This window comes from Antechinus flavipes, chromosome 4, assembly GCF_016432865.1.
Source record: "Antechinus flavipes isolate AdamAnt ecotype Samford, QLD, Australia chromosome 4, AdamAnt_v2, whole genome shotgun sequence".
NCBI classification, from domain to species: domain Eukaryota; kingdom Metazoa; phylum Chordata; class Mammalia; order Dasyuromorphia; family Dasyuridae; genus Antechinus; species Antechinus flavipes.
The window spans coordinates 223,027,092-223,053,355 of record NC_067401.1 but is presented as its reverse complement, the minus strand read 5'-3'; the positions used below and the strand labels follow the sequence as shown (position 1 = coordinate 223,053,355).

The 26,264-nt window shown below is 32.8% G+C and overlaps 1 protein-coding gene across 1 annotated transcript in view; it reads left to right on the top strand.

The window, feature by feature from the left end:
• Positions 1 to 26,264, top strand: part of BMP5 (bone morphogenetic protein 5) — a 159,379-nt gene that overhangs the window by 118,467 nt on the left and 14,648 nt on the right. The window contains exons 4-5 of the mRNA XM_051997182.1: positions 13,938 to 14,132; positions 25,218 to 25,294. Of these exons, the coding sequence (XP_051853142.1) occupies positions 13,938 to 14,132; positions 25,218 to 25,294 (272 nt within the window). The remainder of the gene's footprint in view (positions 1 to 13,937; positions 14,133 to 25,217; positions 25,295 to 26,264) is intronic.

The window sequence follows — 26,264 nt, the reverse complement described above, 5'->3', positions numbered from 1 at the left end:
CATCAAGATTATTCAGAATTGTGTGGAAAATGTATCATCAAAAATAATGCTTTTCAATGACTGATAAAAATATCAGTTAAGGCACAAAATAGAGTCACTTACAGTATGATTCCCAAAAAATATTCATTACCATGATGTAGGGAATCCATGTAGAGTCCAGGCTGAGGATGATTCCTTGTGGATGATGAGACTCTCTTGATATTCCTAGTTGAGGATGATGCTATACTGAATTAATTTAGAGGTTCCCTGGAAGAAATCAATAATCTATCAAGTTTAGTTTTAGTAAATCCAAGTGTATTAAAAATGTTTATTGACCATATTATAGTGTGCACTTAAATGGATGCCATTTTTTCAAAAACCTTATATGTCTAGTTCAGATAATAAAAATGGACAATAAACTTAACCCAGAGTTGAAAAGGAGGAAGAGGGTGGGATGGATGCTTTTGGGGGAAATTTCAAAACTCTTTTATTGAGCCCATGAAAATAAAGACTCATCTTTTCAAAACTAATCTTTTAAGAGTATTGCTATATAATAGCCAGCTTCAGAAGAAAAAAAATAGTATCACACAGAGAGCACTTGAAAGGTATTTGGTAGGCATGCTCAAACTGTAGCAAATAACCAATAAGGAACTCAAAAAAAGAGAAATTATATAGCAGGAAGAGAAAATTGGTTGGTTTTGTGGAAAGAGATTTGATTAGAAAACAAGCACAATACTTCATTGATACTTTCAGCATGTTGGGAGAAAGCAACAAAAGAAAAAGAAATGTGGTCAAACATGCTGGAAGTTTTTCTAATCTAGATAGATAAATTATCTGTTGTCAACTTGGGAGATAGCATACATAAAAACCACATAGAAGGGGCAGACATAGGTTATAATCTGTATCATTGAAAGGAATTCCTTAATTGATGATATAGATCTATTTATACATTAAACATATATTCCCACAGTAGTGTAGGAACCATTGATATTATACCACCTTCCCTGCTCCCAATCAAATTTATCTTCATTAATTTGTATTGTTTTCACAACATGAATCATAAAGTTCATTTGTGAATCCATTTCATGATGTCTCTAGATAGCAAATTGGGAATTCTGACTTTAATTAGAATTTGAAATATGGGTATATCATTGTTCACTGTGACGACCCGTGCTAGCACCTAGGACACCTCAGCATCAGCCTGAGTCAGGATAAGCAAAAGTCCTTAGTCTTTATTCTTGGTCTTAGACACAGGATTGAACAGGATGGAAGCAGTCTCCACAATCACCTTCTCCCTCATCTACTGCCCAAGTGTGACTCTGGCTAGTCTTACTCAACCCCCTAGTCCCTCCTACTATCCTCTGTATACACCAGTCATTGAGCCAGCACAGATAGTGGAAAGGACCATTTTCCAAGCATATGCCCATAAAGTATTGTCCAATCTGTAGTTAGCCTCAAGTACTCAGCAATCCTGACCTCAGTGCATCAACTCAATAATTTCAGCCCTCTACAATTCACCATGTAGTAAAAGTAGCAGAGACTCAAACAACCTCAGTATATTACCCATCTTGAAACTGTAAAGATCATTCAGACAAAGCCATGTTCAAAAACATTTTGTCATTGTATATAGAGACCCAAATGGAAAATATTGGCTATTCTCCAGCCATTTCAAAAAAAAAAGATTAAAATGGAATGTGACATTTGGTTCTTTATCTTACTATAGCCAGAGAACTTTTTAAAAGGAAACTCTCTCTCTTTTTTTAAACATTGCATAGTTACCTGTCAACAAAAATGGGAACAGAAAAACAGAGAGACAGAGAAACAGACAGAAACAAAGAAAAATGTACAAAGAAATAGAGACACAGAGACAATTAACTTGCTAATATTGTTCATTATTTCAACTAGTTTTTAATTGATTCTATGATTCCTTAAGTGTGCCATCATATTATCTAGAAAGAATGATAGCTCTATTTGCCTATTCTAATTCCTTCAATTTCTTTTTCTTCTCGTATTTCTTTAGCCAAAATTTCTAGTACAATATTGAATAATAGTAGTGATAATGGGTATTCTTGCTTCACCCTTGATTTTACTGGGAAGATTTCTAGCTTATCTTCATTATATATAAAGCTTGCCTATAATTTTAGATATATATTACTTATCATTTTAAGGAAAGCTCCATTTATTTCTATGATTTTTAGTGCTTTTAACAGGAATGGATGCTGTATTTTGTCGAAAGTTTTGTTTGAATTTATTAAGGGAATCCAATGGTCTCTGTGACTTTGTTATTGAGCTGGTCAAACATAATGGAAGTTTTCTTAATATTGAAGTATCCCTGAATTCTTATTATAAATATCACCTGGTCATAGTATATGATTCTTGTAATTTATTATTGTAATTCTCTTTCTAGTATTTTATTTAATTTTTAAAATCATTGTTCCCTATAGTTTTCTTTCTTAGTTCTTTTTATCTTAAGTATCAACACCATATCTACAATATAAAAGGAATTTGGTAGAACTCCTTTGCCTATTTTTTTTTCAAATAGTTTATATAGTATAGACATTAATTGTTCTTTAAATGTTTGGTAGAATTCACTTTTTAATCCATTTGCTCAACAAGCTATAAAAGTTATCAGAGACTGAAATAACCTCAATTTATTATCTGTCTTGAAACTATAAAGATCAGAACTTGATTTAATATATATCCATCCATTCTTCTTTGATTGTCAGATTTATTGGCATAAAATTGGGCAAAACATCTCCTGATGATTGCTTTAATTTATTCTTCATTGGTGGTGAATGCACCATTTTCATTTTTGATACTGGTAATTTGATTTTTTTTCTTTTTTTAAATCAAAATAATCAATGGTTTGTCTATTTTATTTTTTTCATAAACCAGGCTCTGTTTTATTTATTAGTTCAATGGTATTCTTATTTTAAATTTATATTAATCGCTCCTTTTATATTCAGGATTTCCAAGATGGTACTTAATTTTGATTTTAAATTTATTCTTTTTCTAAGTTTTTTTTAAAATTTTAATTGCATTGATTTGTTGTTAATTTTTTTAATGTAAGATCTAAAGATATAAATTTCCCCTAAGAACTGCTTTGGCTGTATCCCATAAGTTTTAGTATGTTGTATTATGGTCATCATTATCTTTAATGAAATTATTGATTGTTTCTATCATTTTTGACCCACTCTTTTTTTTTAGGATTAGATTATTTTGTGGGTTAAATAATGTTAGTCTATCTTTCCATAATCCTTTATTGAATGTAATTTCCATGGCATTATGATCTGAAAAAGTTGCATTTAATAAGTTTTGCTTTTCTGCATTTGGTTTTCAGGTTATAAAATAATCTGAAAATATATGAAATAGGCCTTAATATGTAGTCATTTTGAATCTTGTATTGAAAATAAAGTTTTCTGCTCAGTTCTTGTCTTTTCAATATCAATGTTTTAAAGTCTTCTGTTTCATTGAATATCAATTTCCTCCCCTTAAGTTTATACTAATTTTCATGGGATAGGTGATATTTGGTTGTAATCAGCTCCTTTGCCTTCCATAATATCATATTTTAAGCCCTCCAGTCCTTTAATGTAGAAGTTACAAACATGTGTATAATCCTGACTGTATTTGAAATGGTATTTGAAATGTTTTCTTTCTATCTGCTTGTAGTATTTTCCCCTTGATCTGGGAGTGCTGAAATTTGGTTATAATGTTCCTGAGAACTATCATTTAAGGATCTTTTTCAGAAGATTTTTTTCCTTTTCTATTTTACCCTCCAGTTTTAGGATATTACAACAATTTTCATTAATAATATCTTGAAATATAATGTTCAGACTCTTTCTAATCATGAATTTAACGTAGTCTAATAATTCTTAAGTTATTTCTCTTGGATCTATTTTCCAGGTCACTTGTTTTTTCCAATAAGATATTTCACATTTTCTTCTATTTTTCATTCTTTTGATTTTGTTTGATTGTTTGAATATGAACTTGGAGAAACTTTGAGAGATAGTGGGAGATAGAAGGACTTGGCATTCCATGAAGTCATGAAGAGTTGTACATGACTGAAAAACTGAACAAAAAAAAAGATCTCTCCTTCTGGGGTGGAGAGTGTCAGCTTCTTTTGCAAAGGGCATGGGACCTTGCCTCTGGCCTGCTGTTTTAAGGGAGTCTGGGCCTTGTAAGTGACTTATGTCAAGGAATAGAATCTTGCACTTAACTTGCTGAAGTACAGCCTACTTACTGGTTGCTTGTCCAGATGCCATTTTCACTGAATTGTGCTCCCCTTTACCCAAGTGAGATAGACCTTTCCTAACAGAAAGGTCTTGCATTGGAAAGTTGTTTCATCCTATAATTTTGTTGCTTCTGATATTCTAGAATTAATTATAAGGTATCATTTTATAGTTATTTTGGATTGAATTTGGAAGAGTCCTCTATTAACTTGGCCTCTACTTTGACATACACCTGTGATTTCTTCCATATCATACAAAGTTGCCTGGTGCATTGAGAGGTTTAGGATCTTTTTTCCTCTAAAGATATCACAATTAGTAATATGCCTCAACTAGGACTTGAGCCCAGGTTTTCTGAATTTTAAGATGAACTCATTATCCACTTTATCACACTTTTCTCTTTCACTATAATATTATTCTTCTTTATTCCCATTACTACATATCAAAGCCAATAATTTCTTTTTAGTATTTGTGACATGGATATTCTGGGAGAATCCTATACTTATTTCAGTTTAATGCATCTAGTTTAAAGAAAATGTCAAATAATTAACAAACCATGCTTCTCTGTATGATTAAAAAATTAAATTTAAATAATATATCACATATTAATAGACATTTTATATACTAATAACTTTTTTTTAAAATGCTTGGCTTTTAAGTGTCTTTTGAGGATCTCTCTTACCAACTATACATAAAACAGAGTAGTTAATTTACTCATAGGAAGCAAAAAAATTAGTTTTAGGCTGAAAAGCTATCTTTTATTGATATTGGAATGTACACAAATTATTCTTAGAAATCATTTGCTTGAAATTAGCCAACTAATTCTTGACTTCAGAATATTATTTAAAATTTATATTTTAATGTTTTTAAAGGAAAGACATGTGTTACTTTGGTTGAGGAAAATTATTACTGTGGTTTAAATATGTACATAAAAGAAGAAAATTGAAAATGAATAATTTAGAACCCTAACTTCAGGAAAGGATGATTTGTGTCTTTTTCAAATTAATGAGGACTATAATATCTCCTGATAATCCAGTTCTTTTGGGACATGATAAACATGACTTAAGTGATGTCAGAATAGAACTTTGGACTACAAGAGGAAAAGTACTATATAAACGGAAGTTACTACTGAACAGGAAGTGTTTACGTGAAAGTAAATTGACATTCTTAGCATGAGGTCTATCTTTCCACTAGCTGAGAATAAGTTCCAACTAAAAAAATCATTTTTGAGGTTTGTCATGCTGGGGCATTGTGCCTCCTTATTTGCAGACTGATGGCCCTATAGCAGAAGCGATAATCGTTTTCCATCACCTCAGTGCCGCTCTTTATGCAGTAAAACACTTCAGCCTTCTGGACAACTTCCAAACTTAGACACAAAACCCTGGCCCTGTTCTTTTATGGTTCTATCCCCTTATTCATCCTCCCTGGAGTCTCACCAGATTCAATTCTCAACCCTGAAGAATTTTCTTTTCTGTCACTGCTTTAGTCATAAGACTCCTTTTCTCTTCCTGTGTTTCCAACAAAATATACCTCTCATCACTTCTAGGATCTGTAATTTCTTCTAAGGTACAACACATTATATCTTTCTCATAATCTTTATGGAGAATTTCAGATTTATGGATAATTTTCCCTTTCTTTCTCTTTTGGAAACTATGGGTGAAAATGCTTCTTCTTATCTTCTTGTGCAGAGAAAGAGAATGACCATATTTCATATTCTCAAGTGGCTCTATCATCTTTGCATTCAAGTTCTTTTTCTGCTTCCAAATCCAATGACTCTATAAGTTCATGAAGAAAATATCATCAAATAAATACAAATTGACCAGATTGTAGAAAACCTAAAATAAGGGATCCTAGAAAGCAAGCCAACCTTGAGTATTCAAAAACCCATAAAAATAAATCACATTGCAAATATTTGAAAACTTGTTTTATTACAGAAGATTATGCTACTATATTTCTCATTCTTTAAGCAAATCTTATGTAATTTTAATAATCAATTGCCATTAAATTCCACAAAACTGAAGATAACAAAAAATTTTCCTGATTTGGAACTGATTCACAAGAATTTGTAAATCCAATTTCAATTTACCCAAGAAGATGAGTTTGAGTGGAGTCAATGTATACTCTTCTTAATCCTTTAAACTATTTAAAATGATTTATTCAGTTCATATAGTTACAATTTCATGTTTTAGAGTATAATTTATAGCCTAGATAAATTGTTTCATCTTTCAATCAAAATATGTTTCAGATAACATGTGGTATATATTTAATTCAAGTTTGTATTGAAACTCATATGGGCAATGAGAAAACTTACAGTAGTCTAAATTCACCTTCTCACTAAATGTTAAATTATGATTTTACCATCATTTAGTTTATTCTATGAGAAAAAGTTATGTTCTGTTTAAGTTAAAAAAAGAAATTACAAAACTAATGTCTCTGAAGATCAAACTGGGGAAAGTAGTATGAAATCTTATTTACCAGAACTTATTCCACTTAAGATATAGTTCTTAAAAATAATAAAACCCTGTACACAACAGAATTTAACACTCTTATACAATCCACTTTTCTATTGTCAATTTTTCTTAATTTATAAGTTTATTGTTAATGTAAAAATAAAAATAGTTTTAATAGAATTTAATTGAGTTCAAATCACATATGTGAAGGGAAAATTAAATGGACTTTTGGGGGACTCTATACTTGTGAATTAATTTATGATCAGGAATTTGTTGGGAAATGTTCAACAACTAGCTCTCTGAAAAGGCATGACACAATTTTAAGTTTAATATTCATAACAACATTTTCTTAAGTCTAGATAATCAAGAAAAACAACAGCAAAGCAAACCAAACCCTCATTTGTAGCATTTGTAGATTTTGAAAGTATAAATTCTTATATAGAAAATTTAACAATTATCTCTCCAAGCCTCAAGGAGGCAGCTCCCTCACATACCTGCTTGTAAGGAACTTCCAATCCAGGAAATACTTTCCAGTAAAGCAGACCCACAATTATTCTGCAATTTCGAATCTGAGAGATTTGTCTGGTAACACTGAAAAGTAATTTTTTCGGTTAATCAAAAAGGTTTCATTTTATGCATCCAGAGAGACAATTGTGTGGACTGAGTATGTATCACAACATAGTATGTTCACTTTTTTGTTATTGTTTGCTTACATTTGGTTTTCTTTCTCATTTTTTTTTCTTTTTGATCTGTTTGTGTGTGTGTGTGTGTGTGTGTGTGTGTGTGTATGTGTGTGTGTGTGTGCAGCATGATAATCGTGGGAACATGTATAGAAGAATTGCACATGTTTAACATATATTGGATTACTTGCCACCTAGAGGAGGGGATGGGAGTAAGAGAGATAGAAAAAAATTTGAACACAAGATTTTATAAGGAGGAATTTTGAAAACCATCCATGCATATGTTTGAAAATAAAAAAGCTTTAAAAATAAATTTTAAAAAAGGTTTTGTTAATAGCCTTCGAAGTATCAGATACTTTGTGCAAATAATGAGCTTCCAAAATATCCTATGAAGCGTATTTTCTCTGACTTCTCTTTTGAAATGAAAGGTAGTTCTTGCCTCAAGTATCTTCACAGGTGTTTTGGGTTAAGCAGGCAGTTGCTGTGGGTTTCCTGAAGTAAAGAAACAAACATAAATTTATACTAACATCTCAGAAGAGATATCAAAGTTTGGAGACTGATAAACCCCAAGTGCAATTTCCCACAAAACTGTATATCCTAAAGGGAAGCTAAATACTCACATTTTGATTCACTTATCCTTATAATATCAACATGTCTCTAAAAAGCTGTTTCATGTCAGGATCTCCTTAATAAGCCTGTTTTTTAAGAAATAAACATTTTGAAAGTCACATTTTCCAAAAGAACTGGTATGAAACATAAAACCAATGGATTTGGGATGGGGCCTCAGTTTGCCAACCCACCCTTCCACAACAAATTGAAATTTTCTTAGGTTTAGCCTTAGGCATATATGACTGGTTTTACTGGTTATAGTGCTTATACAACAAAAATCTATGAAGACTGGGGTCAGGACATTGGAAATCTTGACACTCCATTCCTCATGCTGGTGAATGCAGCCATATATTAAGCATATCTGATAACCCTTACTAACTTCTGAATAAAGAGTAATCCTGTATGTAGTAAAATGTCTCTTACCTATTTAAAACTTTTCTTTTATATTTTCACATTATAATTGAGGAATAAAAAATGTGTCATGACTGAAACATGGTCTATGAGAAAAAAAATGAGAAAGAAAACCAAATGTAATCCCTAATATTTTAGGACCTTTCTTGTCTATTCTACCCATTTCCCCAAATTCTACCAGTATAATTTTACAAAGTGTTTCTTTCATTCCTGGTAATTTTTTTTTCTGTTTTTAAAAGTCTGTTTCAGGTGCCAAAACCTGAGTTTCTGAATTTGTTCCCAATATCCCTTTCCTTTTTCTTGCTACTCCCCCTCCCAATCACACATTTCCCAGTTTCCTATTTCCAGGCACATTCAGTGATGTAGTGTACAGCCAATCATTATGTCTCCTAGCCATAAATTTATCCAGAACTATGGATTGCTTTGGAAAAGCTAATCCCTTATGCCCATTATGGCAATATATGCATACATGGCATTTAAAAGAAATGTTTTTAATGTTTTAGTCTGGACATCTCAGAATATGTATTCATTTGTGGTTTCTTTGATACAGTTTGGAATAAAATATGTTACAAAAATAAATATTTTGGAAGATTTGTTATCTACAATACACTAAATATATATATTTTTGAAGAATGCTAAATATACTTTAAGCTTTCATTCAGGCTTAAAATTGCACTTCCTACTAAAATTACTCATCAGTCTTTCAAAAGATCTAGTACCTCGAGATGCCCATAATCTGTATATGCATATAGGCTATGTCTAAAGGAGTAGGCCAAAGAGTTAATTTTTCTACTGAATGGCTTGATACCTGGGGTAACTAAGCAAACCTTAACTTGTGGAATCTTAATAGCCACCTCATTGCTGAAGTCAAAAGGAAACCAAGAGGAAACTTAATAATATTAAAAGTTATTTTAAAGGGAGTTCACATTAGTTTGAAGGGTATTTTGCTTCTCACACAATATCCACCTTTGTAAAGTTGAAGAAACCTAGATTTGTAACCTACTCACATCTTTTCAGTCTTTAGGACATAAATCTAATAAGTGATTCAGACCAGTAAAGTATTAATCCCATACTGATAAAAAATTAAAGTATTCATTTGAACAATATTTTAAAGCTCTCTAAATCTAAAAAAAGATGGGAACTGTGTGTTGAGTGCTTATTTCCCTTTCAGCATTCTGATAATTATTTTAACAAATAGAAAGAGAACCTAACTGTATTTTAACCATGAATATCTTGCTATTTTAATAGTAAAAGCATTAAATTGTAAATTTGATTTCTACAACCATAAATGTATACAAGCAGCAAATTTGGCTACTGTTAAATTAACACTCCATTAAAACACATGCTCAAAATAAAAGCTTTCAAAATTGTATTTTACTATTTTATATACAGACAGAAAAACAAGATGGAAAGGGGAAAGGGAGAAAGGGAAAGAGAAAGAAGGAGACGAAGGGAGATTCAAAGTTGTTCAGTCTAGGTTGCCAGTTATTCTATTCCATAACTGTTAACTTTCTCAGTTCTTCTTTTTTCCCTTTGCTGAGCTCTCTGTCACTGGAAACATCTTAAACCAATTTAAAGTGCTACACCTGAATAAACATGTTGTAAAAGTGTTTATGTATTGAAGTGGGTCAGTTCAAGGTATGGTATTTGGCTGGGACTTCTAATTTCTCTTTTTACAGCAAAAGGGCTGCCAGAAGGAGGAAGTCTGAGCTGAATTAATACATTTGTTACAGTGGAAGTAGAATGGAAACTGCTTTAGCCACAAATCAAACTGCCTCTTTCATTTATGCCAGTGATAGAGTTTTTCTAAGAAATATAGACCCTGGCAGAAAGCCACTGTAAGTTTGCATTTAAAAGGGAAACCTATATGCTTATTTGTTTAAGGTTTACAGCCCTGGTTATTTGTGACTCTCTCTCTCTCTCTCTCTCTCTCTCTCTCTCTCTCTCTCTCTCTCTCTCTCTCTCTGTCTCTGTCTCTCTCTCTCTGTCTCTGTCTCTCTCTTTTGCTATCTCTCTCTGTCTCTCTCACTCTCTGTCTCTCTCTTTTGCTTTCTCTCTCTCTCTCTCTCGTTTCTCTCTCTCTCTGTTCTCTCTCTCTCTCTCTCTCTCTCTCTCTCTCTCTCTCTCTTTGTCTCTGTGTCTGTCTCTGTCTCTGTGTGTCTCTGTCTCTCTCTGTCTCTCTTCTCTGTCTCTGTCTCTTTGTCTTTCTCTGTTCTCTCTCTTTCTGTTCTCTCTCTCTTTCTCTCTATCTCTCTCTTTGTCTCTGTCTCTGTCTGTCTCTGTCTCTCTCTCTCTGTGTCTGTCTTTCTCTGTGTGTCTGTCTCTGTCTTTCTTCTCTGTCTCTGTCTTTCTCTGTTCTCTCTTTCTCTTTCTCTCTGTCTCTGTCCATCTCTGTCTCTGTCTGTCTCTGTCTCTCTCTCTCTGTCTCTCTCTCTCTCTCTCTCTCTCTCTCTTCTTTCTCCCCTCCTTTCTTTCTTTCAATGCAGCCTAGTGGCAGTACACATTTGGAAGGCAGATGACTGTTTTAGTCCTTGGAACTCCTGAGCAAATTTTTCCAATCTGTTGTAGAACAATCATTGAGGACACTGATGCTGCCCAGACAAGCCAATGTTCTCTTACCAATACCTTCATATTTAAAGGACCTCTGTGTCCCCCGGAACAGCTGCACAGCCTCACATGACACTGTCTCGTTTCCTGACGGTCGGAGGGTCCTGCATAATACACGTACACACAAAAGTGTTTATGCTGCCAAAATAAATTCTGCTAAGAGCAAGGGTTTATTTGCTAAAATGTCATTGATGCCATTTCAGGGACTTGTTTTCCTTGCTTTTCTTCTAGATCTCTAAGAACACAGCCAGGCTCCTCCACTGTCTTTACTAAATAAATATTTTAATAAAATATGTACTTCCCTCAGGAGGAGAACCAGAGTCAATCATGAATAGATTTCAAACTCTATTATATATTACTCTTGAATGTTGAGTAAGTTCTACATATAGAATAGTTTCTGTACATATTTTTAAACTTTAAATATATGGCAATTAGAGTTTTCACATTTCATATTATACTGGTCTCCTTGGTTCACACAGATGAAATAAAATTTACAATTTGGTTATTTGTTTTGGATGCAATGTAGAAATCACACACAATTAGTGGTTATATTTTATAAAAATGGAAAAACATATCTAATTAGAAGAAACCATCTATATTTTGGATGGGAATATAAATTATATTGTTCCTATACATACTGATATGTAGTTACTTGAAAAGCTATAGCATGAATGGACATTGACTTTTGTGATTAACATCTGCAGTTTTGAGCCTGGGTCACCTTTCCATCCAGAATTGTAAATGAATTTTGGATCTCAGTAAATTTAAGGATAGGTTAAAGCTAGGACTCTGGGAAGTTTCTACTGCCCATACTTGCCTACATACTAGAGACAAATGATAAGTAGTCAATCTGTCCAAAAAAAAAAAAAAAAGGTATTAAGTGCTTACTAAGCACTTAAGTGGGTGGCAACTGGACTAAACACTGAGGACACAAAATGAGACAAATGTCCACAAAATGAGACAAATGTCCCCTGCTCTGAAAAAGCTCACAATCTAATGAAAGGAATGTGTGCAATGACTTGCAACAAATATCTATAAACCAGCTATATTCAAGATAAATAGAAAATGATTAAAAGAAGGAAGGCACTAGAATTAAGAGGGGTTAGGGAACATTTCTGGTAACATGAATTAGAATGCAGAATTGAGGTAGACAGATTTTTAGATTGATAGGCCAATTCTGGGATTCACCTTAGATCTCTATATTCTAAGAAGCTTATGGACATGGTCTGATAATCCTGAGAGCTTTTCAGAAAATTCACTGAGAGGTGGCTAGAGCTTGGAGCAGTGTATCTTCTCCAAGACTAGATTTCCATACCAGTACTCAGGAGACATCAGAGAGGTCTGTATTCAATCCATAGAAGGATGATTGTAATAATAGAAGGTTATGGTCACCAATTAAGTGACCAATTAGGTTGGCAATTAGGATTTGAACTAGGCTGCAGGTTCTCTGTAATGTTCAGATTCCTGTTGTATAGCTAGTATCATTTCAATGCACTTTTGAAAAAAATGGCAGGACATTTAGTTAGTGGGTGGCATAAAAATGTCAGTTTGTAGGTTGTATTATTTCTGCTATTGTTTTAATATATCGGATTGCTTTACTTATTTCAAATATACATTTTTGTCCTTTAACTCTTATAGTCCATGTCTTTGGCATATTCTGAATAGACAATGAAAATAAATTATCTTTCTTAATTGTGCCAATAGAGGTTAGCAATGAAATGTATGATGTAAACAACAGAAACAACAGCAATAATAAAATATTTCTTTGGCTAAAGTATATATCATTATTTTATTTATCATATAGCTTTATTATATGTTCTTTTTATCATGAACAGATATAAGTATATTTGTATACAAATTAGAATAATAAAGACCACATATAAAATGGTGAATGTGTTTTTTTAAAGTGTATCTTCAATATTACATAGCAGCAACAAAACTTCTCTGCCCATCCTACCCTAAAATTATTTTTAAAAATGTTTTTATTTATACCTTGTAGTCACTATGTAAATTATTCTTCTGGTTCTGCACACTTCACTATGCAACATTTTATATATTTATTTTCCCAAAGACAATTCATCAACAACATGATGAATTAGTTTGCAGTTTCTTAGCACATATGGACAAGTGAAAATTTTCTGGCTAAGTAGAAGTCAAAATAAAATTTTAAAAGTTGCCCATGGATTAAAATGCAAATCATATTTTTCTATATACTGATCCTCACTCCAGTGGCACTAGTCTTACAATCCTCCCAAAAATAAGACTCTCCATCTCTTAGCTCCAGTCATCCTTTCTGCCTGTATCCCATGACTTAAATGCTTTTCTTCTTCCTCTCTGACTTCCCTAACTTCTTTTAAATTCCAACTAAAATCTCATCTTCTACAAGGAATTTTCTTTCTTACCTATAGTATTCTCTTTCTTTTATATAGCTTGCTTTGCATATATTTGTTTGCATGTTGTCTCCTCCATCAGATTAAGAATTCTTTGAGATTAGAGACTGTCTCTTTGTAACACTCGCACTTAGCATATTATCTGGTATATAGTAAGCACTTAATAAATGTTCATTATTGGTTGATTGATCTTGATTAAATCCTTCACTCTTTCAAGGACTCAATTTCTTCATATGCTGGTTATTGTACTGAATGACTACTGAGATTCCTTTCAATTTTTAAATTCTGTGTCTCTGACTTTTAATATTCTATATATTCTAGACCCTTCCACCTCTATACCTTTTTATCTCTGATGTTAATCCACAAAATAAACAATCTGTCTATCTCACATGTTGATTGTAATAGTAAAATGCATTTTTCATTAAAAAACTTCTTAATGACATTTTCCTCCTTCAAAATATCAACAGGATTTATTAGGATTTTGTTACATTTTACTTAGAAGTAGCTCTGCAGGAGAATCCCATCTATGACTATTTTCCTTTCGCATTTCCCATGCTATATCATGATCCATGTATCCCACTTTAGGGCGCAGTATTAATGTTAAATCAGCTGGACTTATAGGAAGACATGGACCTCAATCCAAACAGCCTTTCATGGTTGCATTCTTCAAGGCAAGTGAAGTCCTTCTCCGATCTGTCCGAGCAGCTAACAAAAGGAAAAATCAGAATCGAAATAAATCAAATAGTCATCAGGATTCATCAAGAATGTCCAGTGTTGGAGGTAAGAAAAAATATCATAGCAACATATATAGGTAGACTTGTGAATAAAATTGTGTAATTGCATGTTCCAAATCAAGCAGCCATAATAAACCTGTTTTTTTTTTTTTAAATAAACTCTTTACTTGGTCTATGAAATCATTGAGCAATGGTTATAGCATCTTCAGAATATCTGGTCAATGAATCATTCAGTAATGCATTCTTTAAAAATTAAAAGAAAGAAAATGGAAAAACAAACTTTTTTCAAAATGTTGATTCAGTTTAAATTAATATCAAATTGGCATTTTATAGCTAGATATTTAAAAAGGGCTACATCAGCAAGGGCTAGGTAATCACTGAATATACAATGTACTGAGCTGGACTTCTCAAATATGGATAAATAGGATAAGCAAATACGAATAAGCATATAAATTCAGAAGAAAATGCTTATGTGAATATTTAAAACAGTTGAAAATTTTTTCCAAAGCTGAAAGCAATATAGTAACAGATTTTTTTCTTTTTATTACTTTATTTGGTTCTAATTATGTATATTAAATGCTGTTGAGTTTATCATAAATTTTTTTATCAAAATAATATCATTTTTTAACATATTCTACCTATTAAATGGTGCTAAGTCCACAGATGATATGAATAAACTTGCAAACTGTCTTGTTAGATGACTGTAAAGAAAGGCAATAAGCATTTATTAAGGGCCTACTATGAACTAGATTGTGCTAAATATTTTTAAATTTTACTTCATTTGATCTTCCAAACAACTTTGTGAGATAAGTACTATTTATTATCCTCATATTTCAGCTAAAGACTCTGAGGTAGATAAAGTTTAAGTGACGTGCTTATCTTCTCAAAGCTAGAGAGTATCTGAGGTTGGATTTGAACTTTGGTTTCATGACTTAACACCCAACTCTTGATCCACTGAGCCACACAGTTACCCAGAATTGACTGTACATATAAGGAACCTCAATCATGCTATTTAATTCAACAATACTTACTCTAATGCATGTAGCTAGATGCTCCTCAAGATCTGACTTTGAGAAAAATCAAAGAATCCCTTTAAAAAATAAAAGAGGACATTAATTTAACAAGGAACATGCATACCCAAACAATTTTGAATGCCAGCATTATAAACAGACACAAACAAATATAGAGCTAGAGTGTTATTTCTTCATTTTCAAAATACTTATTGGAGCCAAGCTACATCTTAATAATAGAAATTTCCTCAAAAGCAACTTTATTTGGTTGAAATATTTTCTTTGAGAGAGAAAGAAGTTACTTTAGAAAATTCTTTTTCTTTCTTTTCTTTATACTCTATCCTTATTTCCCAATAGATCTATCTTCTTATTTGCTTAGAGACCTAATTCCCATTGGAAAGGAAGCCAATGAGCCACTTATTTTTAACAAAGAATAGAGAATAAAGGGGGCAGAGTGCCACTCAGCAAAAAATAAAAAACACAACATATATGTTGCATTAAATCCTTTCTTTTCCAATATGTCACAATTTCTTTTGGAATAGAATGATCAAAAATTAATTTTTCCTTATATTTCTTTTTCCTGATTTATTAATAGAAAAATAAGAAAAATTGTAATAAAACAGTACTAACTTGGTAGAGAGCTAAGTCAGAGTGGAAAGACTTGTATAAGCCTTGAAGCTGGGAAAATTAGAGTTTGAGTTTTGAGTCTGAAACATACTGGTTTATGATGATGGTCATTACTCCTTAACCTGTAGATACTTCCAAGAAATACCACAAGACTGCCAGTTATATATTAGAATTTGCATTGTTAGAAAATATTTCCATAGTGAGATCCAGACTCTCTCATAACCACATGCCATCTTCACTAACATTCCCACCCCCTACCAAAAGTCCTAGGTGTAAGGGAAATTTTTAATTAAAAAAAAACACAAAAGCATATTTATCATTAAGGTTCATAATGAGTCTGACAGATATTCCAGGGACTGAAATACGCAAAGTCCACTTCCTTGTTGGTATATCTCCTTATTTCTTTAAGTCACAAAAATACTTTCATGAAGAGATGGATAAAACACATGAAGAAAAAGCACAGGATATTTTGCAGTTTCCCAACATTATTTCGAGTGTTAAATTAATCTAATATGAACCACCACTTACTTTTTAGAAAAAAAAAGAATTTTGTCATTTAATTTCTTCATTCACTCATTTCATTAAGATTTATTGAATACCTACTATGTACAAGACACTACATTAGGTATTGAATTTATGATAAGTGGTTTGTGACTTCATGTTTTCATAGTATTAAGCAAGAAAGCATATTGTTTGTGTTTGGATAACAGACTTTTGCAATATTTAGTGATAAAGCAGAGAGAGAAATAAAACGCTCAAAAAGATGTTTCAAAACGTAAAGCATGAAGGCAAGTAAATTTTAACATAAGTAGAAATGAGTCAATGTAGAAGATAGGGTATTTTGTTGAAATTTTATGTTATAAAGAGAATCTAAAACCAAAATGATCAACATTAAAAAGGACAAAATAGAAGTTTATAGTAAAGCATTTTGAGTAACTTCTATAGCTAGACTAGGGGTAGGTGGAAAGAGTTGTGCTGAACAATATTTTAATCTCATTTCATATCCTATTATATCATTGGATTATAGATCCACATTTAGAAGGAACTGTGATACCATTTAATCCAACTCCCTAATTTCACAGATGAGAAAACTGAAGGTAGTTTGTTACTTTCTCAGAGCACCACAAGTAGTAAATGTGTGATTTTCAGAGTCATTTCATTTTGAAAATGTGGCATTTTCTTTTTAAAAAATTATTTTAATAGTATTTTATTTTTTTACTTACATGTAAAAATAGTTGTCAACATTCATTTTTCATAAGATTTTGAACTCCAATTTTTCCTCCTTTCCTTACCTCTCCCCTATCTCAAGATATCAAGCAATAATATAGGTTATACATGTATAATAATGATATTAAATAGATGTCTACGTTAGTCATTTTGGGTAAAAAACATCAGAACAAAAAAGGAAAAACATGAGAAGTAAAACAAAACAAAACAAAAAGGTAAAAATAGTATGCCTAGATCCATATTCAGCCTCCATAGTTCTTTCTCTGATATTTCTGGCATTTTCCATCCCAAGTCTATTGGAACTGGCTTGGATCACTATATTACTGAGAAGAGCTAAGTCTATCATAGTAGATCATCATACAATTTTGCTGTTACTACGTACAAAGTTCTCTTGCTTATGTTCACTTCATTCAGCATCCGTTCATGTAAGTCTTTCCAATATTTTCTAAAATCAGCCTGCTCATCATTTCTTACAGGACAATAATATCAATACCATAACTTAATCAGCCATTCCCCAATTGATGGGCATTCATTCAATTTCCAATCCCTCATCACCACAAAAAAAAGCTGCTACAAACATTTTTGCACATGTGAGTTCTTTCCCTCTTTTATGATTTCTTTGGGATACAGGCCCAGTAGTAGTACTGCTGGATCAAAGGTTATTGAAATTTGATAGCCCTTTGGGCATAGTTCCAAATTGCTCTCCAGAATTGCTAAATCAATTCACAACTCTACCAATAGTGTATTGCATTTTTTATTTCCACAGTTGTTTCATTTTATTTTTTGACATTTTAGTTAATATTTTCCCCAGTTACATTCAAAACATTTTTTTTCATTTAAGATTTTTGAGTTGTAGGTTCTCTCTCTTATCCCCATCCACTTAAGAAAGCACATGTGAAGTTATGTAAAACATTTCCATAAACATCAAATTGTGAAAGAAAACATAGATCTCCCACACTAATGAATATAAAATTCTCAAGAAAAATTAAGTTAAGTTAAAAATGAGAGAGAGAAAGAGAGAGAGAGAGAGAAAGAGAGAGAGAGAGAGAGAGAGAGAGAGAGAGAGAGAGAGAGAGAGAGAGAAGAGAGAGAGAGAGAGAGAGAGAGAGAATGCTTCAATCTGTATTCGGATTCAGTTTCAATCAGTTCCTTCTCTGTATATGGACAGGATTTTTCATCATAAGTCCTTCACATTATTTGTGGATGATTTTACTATTGAGAATAACAAAGTAATTTATATCTGGTTGTCTCTGAACATTCCTATTACTTTATATACAGTATATTTCACTTTATTCAGGGAAGATTTTCCAGGTTTTTTTCCTGAGAGCATCCTGCTCATCATTTTCAAGAGAACAATAATATTCCATCAAAGAAACTTGCTTTAATTATTTTTTTTACAATTACTATTGATAATTGCATTTCCCCCCATTTATTCTCTCTCTTCTTTCACCCTGTCCTTCCTCAAAAGTGTTTTGGTACTAACCACTCCCTCCCTCAATATACCCTCTCTTTTATCACTCATCCCCTTTTTCCATATCCCATTCCCCTCCTATTTTTCTGCTAGGTAAGGCACATTTCTATACCCCTATTGAGTATATATGTTACATCCTACTTGAGCCAATTCTGATGAGAATAAGATTTACTCACTCCTCCTTTCCTTCCTTTCTTCCCCATCACTGTAAAAGGTTTTTCTTGTCTCTCTTTTTTTTAATGGCACATAATTTGCACTATTCCTTCTCCCTCTCTGTTTCTCCCAATACATTCTCCTTTCACCCCTTAATTTCATCATTTTAAAAAAAGTTATTATTCCTTCATATTCAATTCATACCCCTGTCTTTTGTCGATCTATATATACTCCTTCTGTCATAATAAGGAGAAAGTTCTAATGAGTTAGAAGTACCATTCTCCTATGTAGGAATGTAAACAGATAAACCTTATTAAGCCTCTTATGATATCACTTTCCTGATTATCTCCTTATGCTTCTCCAACCTTATATTTGAAAATCAAATTTTCTATCAGTTCTGGTCTTTTCATCACAAATGCTTGAAAATCCTGTTTTATTGAATGACCATCTTTTCCTCTGAAGGGTTATATTCAGTTTTGCTAGGTAAGTGATTCCTGGGTGCAATCCTACCTCCATTGCTCTCTAAAAATATTCTAAGTTTTCTGGTCCTTTAAGTAGAAGCTGCTAAGTCTTATGTTATCCTGACTGTGACTCCACTATACTTGAATTGTTTATTTCTGGATACTTGCAATATTTTCTCCTTCACCTGGGAGTTCTGGAATTTGGCTATAATATTCCTGGGAGTTTTTATTTTGGAATCTCAGGATGACATCGATGAATTTTTTCAATTTACCCTCTAGTTCTAGGAAATTAGAACAGTTTTCCTTGATAATTTCTTGAAGGATGATGTCCAGGATTTTTTTATCAGGACTTTTTTAATATTATTTTTAATTTTTAAAATTATCTCTCCTGGATCTTTTTCCAGGTCTGTTGTTTTTCCAGTGAGATATTTCACATTTTCTTTTTTTTCTCAGTTTTACTTTATTGTATCTAGATTTCTTATAAAGACATTTCAATTGTTCAATTCTATTTTTTTTAGGAATTATTTCCCTCATTGATCTTTTGTACCTTCTTTCCCAAAAGGCCAATTTTGCTTTTTAAGACATTCTTTTCATTAGCTTTTTGTATTTCCTTTTGCATCTTTCTCGATTCTTTTCCTAATTTTCCCTCTCACTCTCTTACTTGATTTTCAAAGTCCCTTTTGAACTCTCCCATGACCTGAGCCCAATTCTTACTTTTCTTCAAGGCTTTGATTGTAGAAGCTTCAACTTTGTTATCATCTTCTAAATGTGTTTTGATCCTCATTGTCACCAAAATAACTTTCAATGTTTAGAAATGTATGGCTCTGTTTCCAAGGTGGATGGTGCATTGTCCCAAGCTTCAGGGGTTTTGTGCAGCTGTTTTCAGAAATCCTTCTAGGAATCTGACCACAAACTCTTTTCTGTCTTGGAGCTGTTAAGTGTGCCTCTACCCTACAGTAGCTGAAAGATCTAGTGTGCTGACTATGTCTGGACCTCTTATGAACTGGGCTGCACTGGAACTGCACACCAGAGTTCCACCTCATTGCCACAGACCCTGTTTGTTAATCTTCTGAGTACTCCATGATGTCTCCCAGCTGAGATATCCAAAAGCCTCCAGCACTGCCTTACTAATACTGGGATCCAAGCGGGAGTTGGGGTTAGAGTGAAGTCTACACTGGGACTGCACACTCAGTTCCTACTCTGATTCCACAGACCTTTTCTGCTGCCCTTCTATCTCCTGTTTGGTGTCTCTTAAGAGAGAGGTCTGGAAGCCATCAGTACTACTTCAGAAGTCGGCCCAAGTTGGGGCTGAAGCTGGGGCTACACTGTGTACTCCTACCTTTTCTACTGAACTTCTACATTTCCTTCAGATGGAAAATTTTCTACTCCATTTTTTTGGGTATTCAGATGCTCTAAAGTTTGTTTAGAGTCATTATTTAAAGGAATTTGCAGCAGTTTGGGGGAGAGATTGGACAAATCCCTGCCTTTAGCCCACCATCTTGGCTCTACCTCAGGCATTTTCCTTAATCTAGCAGTCTAGTAAACTAGTAATTTAATAAACTTGTTCAAAGAAAAAGTTATGGGGTTAGTGTGCTATGATTTGTTTTCAACGAGGCTTTGTTGCCTCAGAAATTATGAGACAGAATGAACTAGAATGTCAGAAATGAATTCTTCCATGAGTATTTTGTTTAATCCACATTCCTCCCCAAAAAAAATCTCTATTACTACATATGCGGTGGGCAGAATTCATCTATTCTTGAATTTTTGTGTACTACCTGAGGCAGCCCATTCCAATTTTAGACAGGCTTATAATTGTTAAGACATTTTCCTTATATTCAATTTTGATCTGTTAATCTTCAGTCTCCCACATTTTTGCCCCCCTGAACAAAAAAATAATAAATCTAATCCTTCTGACATGACAGGCAACCTTTAAGAGCTTCAGAAAACTGTATCATCCTGCTGTCTTGTTCTAGTAATCTCTTCCTAGCTAAGCATCTCCACCTTCTTCACCAGATCATCATAGAACAAGAAATAGAAGTCCTTTGACTCTCCAATTTATCAGTGTCTTACTTAGTCAATGGTTCCCAGAAATAAATGGGATCCAATGGGATTTGATCAGGGCAGAGTACACCAAGAATATTTCCATCTAATTCCTAGAAATTCTTCTTCTCCTAAGGCTGACTAAGTTTGTATTAGCTTATTAAGCTGCCATATCATACTTTAGACTTTTTTTTTAGACTTAAATTGCTACCCTACTAATACCAACTTTCCTTTCTCAATGGTTATAATACATTTATAAAATAATGAAGTGGGTTTTTTTTTTTTTTTTGCAATTTTCCCAGAGATTAGAAATGAAACTCAAATGGTTTCCCATTCTCTTTTTACCTCTATGACTAATGATGGTATTTAGCTATCTGCAATCTAGCATCACCTTTTCCCATATTGCATAATATTTCTGTCACTCAGAGAATACATTCATAAAATTCCATCAGTTCCTTTGGCTATGATTCCTCCCAGATGATTATTTAAACCCATCAAGGACAGCTAAGTTGTTCTCTTATTTCTTCTCATTTACCTTCAGTCTCAACTCCATGCAGGAAAAAAAAAATCACTTTCCTTTATAAAGAAAAGATCAGCACAATAAAAACTAAGTCTGTGACATTCATCTTGTAAGTATTTCACAATTTCTCTCATCCTTCCCTTGCCTAGCATTCCTAATTTAAGAGTAGATCTTGGGGAAATTGGTCTTTCTAAATTTGAATTACAACAGTGGAATAACATTGGAGGTATATATGAAAGTGGGAAGGAGATATAAGAAAGAATAGAAATTAGGGCAAATAATTTAAAAAAGAAATAAGACAAAATAATGAATAACAGTGTTTAATATAAATGGAAACAATCACTAATACAACAAACTTAAGAACTCCTGGAGCAATTATTAATTCTCTTCCTCATGCAGACAGACACTCATGTTCTGGAATTCTCAGATGAATTAAACTAAACTGAATTGAATAAAACCCAGACTTACAGACCTAAACACTGGCACAGTTCTTATACTCTTTAAGCTTGTGGGGAATCCCAACAAAGGCAGTTCCTTGCTTCAAAACTATAAATTTATTCAGTTTTATTAGACGATTTTAAACTCCATTTCCATAAGTCAATGGGTCAAACAGTTAACATTTATTAAGAGCTGAGCATCAGACCTTGGATATTGGGGAACAAAAGTCAGGGAAAAAATAGTCCCCATTCTCAAGGAATAAATATTCTAATCTGGGCATGAATAATTTAGTACATTCAAAATGTAGCAAATGTAAAAGATAATCTGAGAGGACAAGACTCTAACAGCTGAGGAGAGAAGAGAGACTTAAAAAAGGCCTCCCATATAAGTTATGACTTGAGCTGAATCTTGAAGGAAATCCAAAGGCAAGTTGAGTGAGCAAAATATGACAGATATGAGGAACAGACAGTGCAAAGGGAGAGACAGAGTTTGAGGAAATGCAAGTTTTCACTGGAGGGGATTAAAATTGTAGAGAATTTCTCCCCTACATTTTAATGGACTCTATGAAAATCGATTCAGCCTTCAAATAACTAATCCAAAGCAGTTGCTAAATTGCAGTCTGATATCAAAAGAGGTATCTTGGCTTTTGTTCTATTTTAAACAAAGAATACTCTTGTTTTGTTCTTTTCCATTTTTTAAATAGGCTAATTTCATTTGTTCCTTTCCTTGATACCAGGATTACCTTCCTTCTTCTCTTTTCCTCTTGGAACCAAATGCTCAACTTATTTCTTTGACTTGTTTGAAGTGGGAAAATTTTACCTTGTTTTCCTCTTGTTTTAAGTTTATTTAAACATTCATTTCTCTTTTAGGATTTCCCCCCTCCCTTTTATAGATTTATCTAAAATTGTCCCACAAAATGGGCTGATTATATATTTTGGAAAAACAAAGTTAAAAAGTAACCAATATAGTGAAATGGGCCTTTTTTCTTGCATATTCCATATACCCTCATCATCCTGACCCCTTCACACGCATGTAAACAGATAGGGATTTACTTGTTAACTTTTATTCATTCAAACTCTGACTAAAAGTCTAGGTAAGGCCCAGAGGGAGTGGAAAACATTCTTTTCTCCTCTGAAAGTTCCTTGTATTTCCTTTTCCCCATCATATTTCTTTTTATTTTCTCCTAGAACAAAATGCTCTTTAAATGACCAAAATGACTAAGGGGAAAAATTCACATTTGCACTGCTTCCAAAAATTGGTTACAAGGAAAATCTGGCTGCTTAAGAGTATTTTCAATTGTTGGCCCTGTTTTACCAATAACATGCCATGAAGAGACAAAACAGAGGAATGCCTGCCGGCTTCACAGACTACATTTAGGTACAGGAAAGTTGAAATACTTTTCTGGCATCTACTATAGTATAAGAGAATTTTCATTTAATCACAATTAGGACTTTCCTTCTCATATAGGAAGATTCATCTACAATAGTTTTATTTCCATTCTCATTTAAGCTTCTGTGGCCTGCCAATGATTTTTTTAAAATTACAACTCTAATTTCCTTGCCTTTTCTCCCATAGCTTTTTCTGCCGTCTATTGATTTCCAAGCTCATTGCAAAGTTGGCTGCCGTGGGTAAAAAGTTTACTCTTTCTCCCTATTCGTTACTTTTTACTCTTGACAGAATAAGCATATGGTCCTAAAGCTCTGTGAAATTGGATCCTTGGAACCAGTTTCTGTTGTAAATTTCATTGCTAGTTACCTTTATGTGATGTTACATTATATATAACATTTACTTTATATAAAAGGTTGAATAAAAAGAATGAATATACTTTAGATTTTTGGTTTCTGGATATGAAATTCAGATGATTTCACGTTGAATTTATAGCTAATCCTGTGCATTTAGTTTATCTTATTGAATACATTGCACAACTTCCATTTTCAATATTTTAATTGAGAAAGGGATGAATTAATACATTCCTATTATTGCCTCAGGCACATCTCTTAGACACATGGTTTTCATTAGGAAATTTTGTTTTCTTCTCTGAATTTCAAAAGTTGCATATACTAAAATCCGATACTAGACTCATTTTTATTTTCTTTCTCCCACAGCACAGTGTGGAGCACTTTGTGTCACTGTGTTTAATGGTCCATTATAATTTGCTGTAGGGCATCATTTTACTCTTTGGCTTTACCCAATTTATCCTAGGAAGGACAAGTCCCAGAGTCTGAAGGTGTCCTCTGAAATGGATAACTTCTATTCCCTTTCTGTTGATTCCTGCAGTAACAGTACAGGGTAAAAGACTTTATAAGTTTTATCATTATATTAAATTTCATGCTAAAATCAAGAAAAGCATAGGCTAAATGCAAATACTTGGACTTTTAAAAAATGTCTTTAACTTCTATATATCCACTAGAAATCAAGAGTGATTCGATTGGAGAGTGGTTATTCACCAAAGTTTATCACCAAGAAAATAGGCTTCTTTATTTTACTGAAGTAGAAAACTACAGGAGAATATGACCTTTCTTGTTTAAAAAAAAAACTGCTTTTGCTCTGAATCTTTGACTATTTCCCTTTACTAGCCCAGAAGGAAACAAAATGAGTAGATTCTTGGAGTAATCTAATATTTGAGCCAAGTCTACCAGAGTCTATCAAGATCCTATAATTATTACATAGCTTCATTTTATTCTATTATCAGAGGTGGGTACACAGAATTATTTCTAAACAAGTATTGTTTAGATTTCTATTTAGATTTACACTTTTGATTTAATTTAGTTTAATTTTCTAAACAAGTGTTAGATTCTCATTGACAAGCTTCAAAGGGAATAAGTTTTTGAATTTTCTTCTAAAATATGCAATAGATAATGACAGATATCTTCATTAAATGTTCTGCCAAGAAATGAGCTAGCATAGCATGGAAGATAGAACATTGGATTCAAAGTTAGGAAAACATATGTTTGAATCCTGTCTCAGACAGTTATTTCCTCTGATACTCTAGGCAATGCACTTAAAGTGTTTGCATTTTAGTTTCCCATTCTGTAAAATTAGAGATTGGATTTAATGATTTTTGAAATTTCTTTCAGGTCTCTGATCTCATAAGTGGTATCTGTTAAGTGGGGTATTTTAATATTTAGAGACTCTCATTGAGATAGCTATCAAGACATGATTTTTAATTTTACTTTTTCTCCAGATTATAATACAAGTGAACAAAAACAAGCCTGCAAGAAACATGAACTCTATGTGAGCTTTCGAGATTTAGGGTGGCAGGTAAGAATAAAATAAATGCTTCTGATGAGTTGATGTCTCTTTGCTCCCTTGAATACAACCAACCCCTCAGTTATTGTGAATTTCTTTGTATTAATCTTTATTTTCCCCTTCTTCTAAAGAGTGATAGTAAACAGCTCATGACATAACTTAAAGCTTATCTGTTATCTGTATCTTTTTTTTTGATAGTTCCTACCCTGGAAAATCTAAAATATGGCATTGAGAATGACAAGTCCTTGACTATACTGTGCATAAGACAAACTCATAGAGTGCTTTTACTTTTTAATTAAAAAAATAAATTCAGACTGTATCTCTCCATTTCATTCATACTAGAAGTTTAGTGGCTGCTCATAAGACTGGTCTACTCTAATCATATAAACTGCTCATTTTCCAACGTGTAATGATTTTCCCCTATTGAATTGTCCATCTAAAACATTAAGAACCTTCAGAATCCATAGTGTCCAACCTCTTATTTTTTCAAAGGGGAAAATCGAGGTCCTAAAAGATCATATAACTTGTCCATGTGACAAAGCTTACTGAATGACAGAGCTGCATTACTCACAAACTAAAATAAAATATCCTCTGTCAATGGAGATAGATCCATGGTCTGCAGCACTTTTAACCTCACTCCAGCTACTATAATGTTTACCTTTGAGAATATTTATGATATTAATAGGAAAATAGTAGCAAAAAAGAAAAAAAAAAGAAGGAGAGCTTTAGCTTTGTGTAGAAACAGAATGAGGTTAGAATTTGGGAGCTTTTTGCATACTATCTATTGACTCTCCACACTATGAAAAGTTTAGAATTGACTAGTCTTAGAAATGTCCTTTCTTGTTAACAGGATTTAAAACAACAACAACAAAAACACATTATCCTTAGCACTTTTCATATACAATCTTTCATATGTATAGATGGATAATTAAATTTGCTTCTCAATGTTGTCTACTAATATTGACTTTGGAGGAAAAAAAAT